At 47.9% G+C, this 9,798-nt stretch overlaps 2 protein-coding genes across 4 annotated transcripts; both read left to right on the forward strand.

Annotated features, from left to right (window-relative positions):
• Positions 1–962: 962 nt before the first annotated feature.
• Positions 963–4,039, forward strand: LOC118404915 (solute carrier organic anion transporter family member 4A1-like). Its single transcript, XM_035804298.1, has 3 exons — positions 963–1,394; positions 2,988–3,199; positions 3,860–4,039. The coding sequence occupies exons 2-3, from the start codon at positions 2,990–2,992 to the stop codon at positions 4,037–4,039; spliced, it is 390 nt and encodes a 129-aa protein (XP_035660191.1). The 5' UTR covers positions 963–1,394; positions 2,988–2,989.
• A 281-nt stretch (positions 4,040–4,320) lies between these two features.
• Positions 4,321–5,991, forward strand: LOC118404817. 3 transcript variants are annotated; one of them, XM_035804176.1, is made up of 3 exons: positions 4,321–5,021; positions 5,370–5,531; positions 5,739–5,991. In XM_035804176.1, exons 1-3 carry the CDS (start codon positions 4,997–4,999, stop codon positions 5,954–5,956), a joined length of 405 nt encoding a protein of 134 aa, XP_035660069.1. In that variant the 5' UTR covers positions 4,321–4,996; the 3' UTR covers positions 5,957–5,991. The 3 variants fall into 3 exon arrangements, with proteins under 3 accessions (XP_035660069.1, XP_035660067.1, XP_035660068.1); XM_035804174.1 differs by having other exon boundaries at positions 5,370–5,549; positions 5,739–5,989; XM_035804175.1 differs by having other exon boundaries at positions 4,321–5,003; positions 5,370–5,549; positions 5,739–5,988.
• The last annotated feature ends 3,807 nt before the right edge of the window (positions 5,992–9,798 follow it).

Genomic DNA, 9,798 nt, shown 5'->3' on the forward strand with positions numbered 1-9,798 from the left:
CGCAAGCGCCATTTTGAAATTTCGGCCGTCAAAAAAACAAGCGGAAAATGTCGAATTTTGCCGTGATTTCCCGATAGTTTTTATTAAAAATCGATGTTTCTACACCTTTGAAAATGATGCAGTCGTCTTTGGTAATATTTTGATAGCATGCGGCCCAGCGGCGGGCGCCGGATACGCAAATGGGTCGCCGGAGTAGAGCAAGTCGCTTGTGTCTAACGTTAATTGGGAAACTTTAGCGACCGTAAAAAAACCGGACTTATAAGTCCGGACCTGAACCGGAATCTTTGGACTCGAGTCCGGACCTGAACCGGAATGTGAGCTTCGGTACGCACCACTAATTAAACCACAGCCTTTTTTTCAGTTATATTGTATACCGTACCAGCATTATTTAAACTTATTTGTTTGTCGTGCTTCTCTAGTGTCAATGGTGTAATTTCATCCGCGTCGATGTCAGTGACTCAGTCAGTTTGTGTTTTTTAAAATTGATCTGTGTTCTGCCTAACCATAATGCACCCAAAATGTCTGCGACTATAATGATCTATAATCACGCATTCACACACAAGATGTCGCACTGAAAATTACACTTAAACACTGCACTCACTGTACTGTCAATAACAGTACATCACATTACATTACAATACACTGCACTGTACTGTTGTTGACAAACCGGCTATATTAGTTATTATCACTCAAACTCAAATTACTGATAAAGTACTCTCCAAGCAGAGGTTAGGCTCCGGCTTGAACTTATTATCGGGCTTACCATTTTGCCTAGGCCGCGACACATCAAGAAAATAGTATAGAATAGAAAGCCCGCTACAAACGTCTACAAAGTTTTAGAAAACAGCCGGAGACTAACATCTGCTCGGAGAGTAGTGATAAAGTTGCTGAGGTCAGTGGGACGCCTAGCAAATTTATGCTCAGCAAATAGTGTGATCCACAATTGTATACCATAGGTCTTCGAGGTTTCAAGGCTAGGAGAGTAGTCTATGTTTTACAGTGCTCAAGTTTCGGGACCAAAACAACTCGGCTGTAATTAATCAAACGTTATGTGTTTTAGTTGGCCGAGGGCTGTCTCATGTTGCTTAAGTCTATTTCGAGTGTTGCGTTGAGCAAAAGAGTCATTAATATGCTCGTAAAGGGGGTCATTTGTGTTGACTTTGTAAGGTTTTGTACTCAAGACACAAGCCCACCCAGTGTGCTAGCAGTCATTCATGTGGACGTAATCGCACAGGGGTCATCTGCAGGGTCACACTGTGGTACGGAAAAGTCATAGTGGGGCGTCGAGCGCCAAGAATTCCGTCGGAATACAGCAAACGCAGCAACTTCAGACTGAGTGAACTTCGTGGTGGGAAAGATTTGCACTGTTGGAGGGAACTCAGGGGTGGTTACAGGTGAGTGGCGTTTTGTTTTTGTCTTTCCTGGCCTGCGGCAAAATAGGTAACGTTACAAAGAAATCTCATACAAATTCCTCCGTGCCCCCCTCCCCACTAACCCTCAGTGATTCGTACGTATGGCTGTGTTGTCACATATGGACTGCCAAAAGAGCTGAGTTTACCGAATTTTACGCACACTAGATGCCCCTTCAATGCAACGACAAAGAAATGCTAAAGTCTCGAATTAACGTTAACAACCGTATGGCCCTTTATTGCAGGGTTGTGATGATTTGAAGAAATGTGGAGACTGGAAAAAGAACAAGAGAGAAAGAGAGCAATTTGACTTAAACTTTTGGGGGGAAATGCAAAGTCTACATGTGGCGACTATACTATGCTACGTATTACAAGGACGCCAATCCGGGTGCGATTGCTCTGGTACGTGTCGTGTTCTGCTCTACTTATCAACTTCTCAGTTGTGACGATATATTGTGGGGTCTAAGCAATATGTCGAAGTACGTAAGGTGCTGTATGTGAGAGGTCGCGGGTTCACACCCCGATCACCGCATGCTGCATTCTCCAGGGTTTGCGGAAAAGGATGGGCTGTCTACCTGGGCTAAATGATGCTAAATTTGCCTTGTTGGTTGAGGAGAAAGACTGGCACGGAAGGAAAATAAGGGAAAAGGGATGACCGCAGGTGACCCCAGATAGAACGCCTGTTCTGTCCGATTACGTCAGATCGAACACGGTTCGGATTTTAAAACCCCAGCTAGAAGTCTGCGAATTTGGGGACAAAATTTTACCATCATGCCGTTGCGTTATTTGGCACTTGACTGTATTTGCTTCAGCTGTGTCAACAATGCTTCAGATATGTCCAGAGTCCAGAATCGTGCTCTGCAGGTCGGTTGGTTTGAATAACTGCGCTCTGTAGGTCGGTTTGAATAACAGTGCTCTGTAGGTCGGTTTGAATAACTGTGCTCTGTAGGTCGGTTTGAATAACTGTGCTCTGTAGGTCGGTTTGAATAACTGTGCTCTGTAGGTCGGTTTGAATAACTGTGCTCTGTAGGTCGGTTTGAATAACTGTGCTCTGTAGGTCGGTTTGAATAACTGTGCTCTGTAGGTCGGTTTGAATAACTGTGCTCTGTAGGTCGGTTTGAATAACTGTGCTCTGTAGGTCGGTTTGAATAACTGTGCTCTGTAGGTCGGTTTGTTCTCTAGGGTCTTTACCTTTGATATATTACCCATAATGTATTTTGCTGCACATGCGCAGCTGGAACAAAGAACCCTATTGTAGTAAGAGAGGATTTTATCCCAGAAAAACGTATCAATAGAAGCAAATAGTTGAACAAATTAGTGAATGATCATGAGTAATACGTGGGCATATGCGAACACTAAGCGGACATAAGATTGAATTAACAACTAAATTTTCATCCACCCAGAACACTACATGGCGACAAAACAAAATGCTACACCATTTCATTGTTTATATTTTTAGAAATCATAGATTCAGAGGTTTGTGCACTAAATTTATGTTTGTCGATAACACTGTAAAAGTGACGTCTCATAAAAGAAATGTAAATTGCATTCTCATCAATATCTTTCTGCCGCATCCAGGCATGTCGTTACCAGGCAGTTTACGGGACCTTCGCCAGGAGGCGCCTTCGGAGGAGGAGCGCCCCCTGTCAGACGACGCCAAGCATGGCAAGGAAGGCGAAGAGGAAGGGGAGGGGCGGTGTGGATTATTCTGTTTCTCGCCGGATTGGCTGCAAGTGTTCAACTCGCCACGATGTCTGCTGTTCTTCATGTGCGCTCTTTGTGCCACCGAGGTTTGCATCAAGTTCATTGCTTTTATGCATGTAATACTCGCGACATGTATAAATAATAATTCAAAATGAAGTGTATCAGCTTGCACGTGTAACGTCTGAATAAAGATTGTTAGAAGTAGCAGAGCACCAACCTGATCTCACTTGTCCCTCCGGTGCGAGCCTTCCAGCGCAACACTAGGTTCTCTTCAAACTCACATCGCTTTTCTCTTCAATTGCCGGTTTCTAAGTCCTTCTATAGCAACAGTTTCTTTCCCCGGACAGCAAAATTACGGAACTCTCTCGACGACAACAGTTTACAACTTATCAGCCCTAAAAACAAATGCTCACCGCTACCTCCGTGCACAGTTTCCAACTTTTTAGTTAATTGCCTTGAAGTGGTCTTGTGACCTTGCTTTGAACAATCCCGTAAAGAAATCTCAATATCTCCTTCCATCAACCTTTGACCCCACTGATGACGTCACAAGTGCATTACGTCACGTGTGCCTTACATCACGTGACCAGAGAGATTACGTCAGACAGCTGAAGAGGACTGAGCGATCCAGTTGAAAATTCCAACGAGTGAAATTTTGGAATTTGGCGAACAGTGCATCCAGCTAGCTTAGGAATCTGCAAAAACGGAATAACTGTTTTGAAAAATGATGTTTTCTTTATTTTCTACAGACCGCCATACTTTTAGGACTGACTCCCGGTGTTATATCCTCTATCGAGGGGCGGTTCGAGCTTTCCAGCGCCAAGAGTGGCTTCATCGTCAGCTCTACAGAATTGTTTGCCGTCTTCACTGTTCCTATCATCTCCTACTATGGCGGGAAATCTCACAAGGTGAGGGAATGGACGAATTGAAGATAATGTGTTCTCTCGCACAAATATTGGTCTTTATCCCTCTAGGGAATACTCAAGCACAAACAAAAGTGTTACACAACCATTATGTATTCGACGATGAGTCTCTCTAGCCAGATTTAACTCTTGGGGGCTCAGTCCGCATGCGTGGACTGTTCCATTAACGTGGGACATGAACTATCTTCACTGTGCGCTCATTGGTTGATCCTGAATCACATGATTCTCACAACCATATAAGTACAAGGGATGATCACCCTACTGCCTCTTGTTGGATTCATCCGCAACGCCGAGGTCGCCTGGCGATGGACGACCAGGTCTCCGCCGCTTGCGGTTTCACGACCACGTTTCTCGCCGCCGGGCGGGTTTTGTGCCCGAGGAGCACGCAGTGTTGCAGCCTAGACTCCGGATTACCAGTGGGAGGAAGACAACTTCGGAGGTTCGGCTGTGCAGCAAGTAACGGCGGGGCGAGGGATCCAGAAGCTCCGGCGGACCTTGGGCAGACCCTCTCCACGCATCGAAAGGACGGAACAGTCCTAGTGTTCTACCTAGTGGGGTCAAATTTCAGGACGGTGGATATACGGCAGGTTTGGGTGGAAAATGCGGTAACATACGTTGTGGTATTTGTCGAATTCTGCTTTTCTGGGAACAATGGTTTGTGTGCCGTTTTGTTCACGTGCTGTTTTGCATATCTTTGGTGTCGAGCTTTCGCCTGGTTTGCACGTGCTTGATTTGCATTTGTTTGCTTTTAGTTGACTGGGTATTTTGTCGATAAGCACACAGGGAGGCAGCATAGACTCCAGTTTGACGGAGGAAGACAATTTCTGAGGTTCAGCTGTGCAGCAAGTAACGGCGGGGCGATGGAACCAGAAGCTCCGGCAGACCTTGGGCAGACCATCTCCACGTAGCGAAAGGACGGACGAGTCCCACATAGTGGGGGGAAAACTTCAGGATGGCTGAGATATGGCAGGTTTGGGTGGAAAATGCGGTAATCTACGTTGTTGTATGTGTCGAATTCTGCTTTTCTGGGAACACTCGTTTGGGTGTCGTTGTTCACGTGTTGTTTTGCATATCTTTGGTGTCGGGTTTTCTCCCGGTTTTTACTGCTTGATTTGCATTTGTTTGCCTTAGTTGACTGGGTGGGAATTTCATTATCTTTTGTTTGGAACGGAACGTAGGAGGTTTTGTTCTTAGGAAGGGAGGGAAACTCGTGACAGGATCCCCTTTGTGACCACGTGAGGTGTGTGCCAGCGTGGCGGGTGAATGCTCGAGTTGGGTTTAGCTGCTTTACTGTAGGTTCAGAATTTGTGGTCTGAACGTGTTGTTTTCTTAGCAGCTCAGCCCGGATTCCAGCTCTCCCAGGCCGAGGAAGGCGACTACCACAGCGCGACTGAGATGCAGCAAGCTCTGACAGACTTTTGGCGGCCTCTTCACATATTGAAAGGGCGGAAGAGTCCTACCTGGCGGGTCGAAACGTCGGATGTTAAAGATACGGCAGGTTTGGGGCGAAAATGCGGTAACAAACGTTTGTGTTTTTTGTCCAATTATGTTTTCCTGGGAACAATGGTTTGGGGTGGTTAATGTGTACACGTGCTGTTTTGCATATCTTTGGTGCCGGGCTTTCGCTCGGTTCGCTCGTGCTTGATTTGCATTTGCTTTGTCTTTAGTTGATACTTGTGTTCTAAACGTGTTGTTTTCTTAGCAGATCAGCCCGGTTTCCAGCTCTCCTGTGCCGAGGAAGGTGACTACCACATCGCGACCGAGGTGCAGCAAGCTCCGACAGAGCGTTGGAGCCAGCAAGCCGAGCATTCCCAACACATACTGCAGTTCTTCGCGGCATCGACACTAGACGACAGCCGTCACGGAGCGCACGGCTTTGGTTATTTCAGGGAGGCGTGCACGTTTTTGGTGACATCGATTTGAGGCGGGATTCCCCTCAGATATTTTGTCTTTATGTCTGTTGTTGCTGTTTTGACGTGTTTTGTCTCCCTCTAATTAGGGATATTTTCTTTTACCGTTGTTGTTTGTAAAGTTTTGCTTGTGTTGACACAGTGACGGCGACACAGACCTGGACTATTAAGGAATGCAGTCGTCTAAGGAACCACAGCCTGGCAGCAGCGTTGGCAGTTTCTATCGCTGAGGGGAGTCTCCTTAAATCACGAGGAAAGAAGGTGTGTTTTGGTCCGTTTTGTACTATATTTTGGAGAAAACAGCGCATGTACGGATCGTTCTCGGTCGCTCCTGCTTGGTGTTTGATGGTTCTTTTATACCGTGAGGACACCGAGTAGCGAGGTCCGGAGAGGTTTCGTGTTGGCGTGTTTTCTTTTCAGTTGGTGAAACGGCGCGCATGTGCGGGCCTCTGATCGTTTGTGCTTGGTGTTTGGTGCACTGTTAGTGTGCGATCACTGAGTAACGTTGATCAGAGGGTCTTTCCGCGCATGGCGGGTGTTTTCATGGGGGTGAAACGGCGCGCATGTGCGGGCCTCCGATCGTTGGTGCTTGGTGTTTGATGCACTGTTAGGGTGCAATCACTGAGTAGCGTTGATCGGAGAGTCTTTCCGCACATGGCGGGTGTTTTCACAGAAATGAAATGGCGCGCATGTGCGGGCTTCTGATTGTGCTCGGTGTGTGCTGCACTGTTAGTGTGCGATCACTGAGTAGCGTTGATCAGAGAGTCTTTCCGTACATGGCGGGTGTTTTCACAGGAATGAAACGGCGCGCATGTGCGGGCTTCTGATGGTACTCGGTGTTGGCTGCACAGTTAGTGTGCGATCACTGAGTAGCGTTGATCAGAGAGTCTTTCCGCACATGGCGGGTGTTTTCATAGCCATAGGAATGGAACGGCGCGCATGTGCGGGCCTCTGATGGTTGGTGCTCGGGGTTTGCTGCACTGTTAGTGTGCAATCACTGAGCAGCGTTGATCAGAGAGTCTTTCCGCACATGGCGGGTGTTTTCACAGAAATGAAACGACGTGCATGTGCGGGCTTCTGATTGTGCTCGGTGTTTGCTGCACTGTTAGTGTGCGATCACTGAGTAGCGTTGATCAGAGAGTCTTTCCGCACATGGCGGGTGTTTTCACAGAAATGAAACGACGTGCATGTGCGGGCTTCTGATCGTTGGTGCTTGGTGTTTGTTGCACGGTTAGTGTGCGATCACTGAGTAGCGTTGATCGGAGAGTCTTTCCGCACCGTGATGGCGGGGGTTTTCACAGAAATGAAACGGTGCGCATGTGCGGGCTTCTGATTGTGCTCGGTGTTTGTTGCACTGTTAGTGTGCGATCACTGAGTAGCGTTGATCAGAGAGTCTTTCCGCACATGGCGGGTGTTTTCACAGAAATGAAACGACGTGCATGTGCGGGCTTCTGATTGTACTCGGTGTTGGCTGCACAGTTAGTGTGCGATCAATGAGTAGCGTTGATCGGAGAGTCTTTCCGCACATGGCGGGGGTTTTCACAGAAATGAAACGCTGCGCATGTGCGGGCTTCTGATTGTGCTCGGTGTTTGTTGCACTGTTAGTGTGCGATCACTGAGTAGCGTTGATCAGAGAGTCTTTCCGCGCATGGCGGGTGTTTTCACAGGAATGAAACGGCGCGTATGTGCGGGCCTCCGATTGTGCTCGGTGTTTGTTGCACTGTTACTGTGTGCGATCACTGAGTAGCGTTGATCGGAGAGTCTTTCCGCATATGGCGGCTGTTTTCACAGGAAGGAAGTGACGCGCATGTGCGAGCCTCTAATTGTTGGTGCTCGGTGTGTGCTGCACTGTTAGTGTGCGATCACTGAGTAGCGGTGATCAGAGAGTCTTTCCGCACATTGCAGGTGTTTTCACAGGAATGAAATGGCGCGTATGTGCGGGCTTCCGATCGTGCTCGGTGTTTGTTGCACTATTAGTGTGCGATCAATGAGTAAAGTTGGTCAGAGTCTTTCAGCGCATGCCGGGTGTTTTCATAGGGGTGAAATGGCGCGCATGGGCGGGCCTCTGGTCATTTGTGCTCGGAGTTTGTTGCACTGTTAGGGTGCGATTACTGAGTAGCGTTGATCAGAGAGTTTTCCCGCCAATGGCAGGTGTGTTCATAGGGAAAAAAGGGCATGCAGGTGGCAGGTGAGGGCCTCTGATCGTTTGTGCTTGGTGTTTCTTGCACTGTTAGTGTGCGATCACTGAGTAGCGTTGCCGTTGGTCAGAGAGTATTTCCGCACTTGGCGGGTGTTTTGACAAGAAGAAAAGGGAACGCATGTTTGGGCCGCTGATCGGCTGTGCTCGGTGTTTGCTGCATGGTTAGTGTGAGTTCATTGAGTGGCGTTGTTCAGAGAGTCTTTCCGCACGTGGCGGGTGTTTTCAGAGTCCGGAAAGAAAACGGCACGCATGTGCGGGCCACTGATTGTTTGTGCTTGGTATTTGCTGCTCTGTTAGTATGCGATCCCTGAGTAGCGTTGATCAGAGAGTTTTTCCGCGCATGACGGGTGTTTCGTAGGAAGAAGATGTCATGCAAGTTTCTAGATCTGGTCGTTTGTGCTTGGTATTGGCTGCACGGTTGATAGTGTGCAATTGCTGAGTAGCGTTGGTCAGAGAGTCTGATCGCACACGGCGGGTGTTTTCACAGGGAGAAAATGGTACGCGTGTGCGGGCTGCTGATGGTGTTGGGCGTTGGCTGCATTGTTAGTGGGTGCTTAGTGGGACTCATAGGAGTAGCGTGAGTCAGAGAGTCTACGTCCTTTGCACATAGCGGGCGTTTTCACAGAAAGGAAATGGCGCGCATGTGTGGGTTTCTGGTCGTTCGTGCGTCGTGTTTGCTGCATTCAGTGTTAGTGTGCGATCACTGCGTGACTAGTGGCGGTCAGGGAGCCTCTAATCGCGTACGATGGGAGTTTCATGCTGGGAAACGGCACTCCTGTATTGGGGTCCAGTGGTTTGTGCTGGAATGTTTGTGGTCACTCTAAAGTGGTTAAAGACGGAGTACCGGTGAATAAAGAATCTTTGTACATGGTGCGTTTGCATCCTGGCGAAGGAATCAGCTCGCATGTGCGGGCCTCTAGTTATTCGTGCCTGGTGGTTGCTGGCACCGTGAGGGTGCAAAACTGAGTTTGGTGGCAGAGTGTCGCCCTGCAGAGGACGGTTGTTCATGGCGAGAAAATGGCAGGTTTTGCTCGTTTCGGAAGAATGAATGTGAGAGTATATGTCAGATGAGATATCTTGACGGACAAGGGGGAAATTCTTTGATTACTTCGACGGTTTTGAGGCCAGTGAAATGAGGGAATATGAAAGAAAGAGTGGACGCCTTTCGAGTTTTATTAGAATGGGTGAAAGGGGTACGAAGAAAGATAAGAGAGGGTGTTTGAAGTTACGTGAGAAGGTGAGGTAGAGAGAAAATGGAGAATAAGGGAGGGGGTAAGAGATGTGAAATGTTGAAGTAGAGAGAACTTCAATGATAAGGAAGGGGGTAAAGTATAGGAGTTAGAGAATGTGTAGATTTATGAAGTAACAAGTTAGCATGGGGATAAGGTGAAGGTAAGCGACTTCGGCGCTATCCCCATAACTTAATCACATATGAAGGATGATCCAATGAGTGCGCAGTGTGGATAGGAAACTATCTTCACTGTGCGCTCATTGGTTGATCCTGAATCACATGATTCTCACAACCATATAAGTACAAGGGATGATCACCCTACTGCCTCTTGTTGGATTCATCCGCAACGCCGAGGAGCGCGTGGTGAGGTCGACCTAGGAAGTAACAGCTGGAGGGAGATTCGATGGGAAACAGGGTTTTCCCG

Source organism: Branchiostoma floridae, chromosome 17, assembly GCF_000003815.2.
Source record: "Branchiostoma floridae strain S238N-H82 chromosome 17, Bfl_VNyyK, whole genome shotgun sequence".
In the NCBI taxonomy this organism is placed as follows: Eukaryota; Metazoa; Chordata; class Leptocardii; order Amphioxiformes; family Branchiostomatidae; genus Branchiostoma; species Branchiostoma floridae.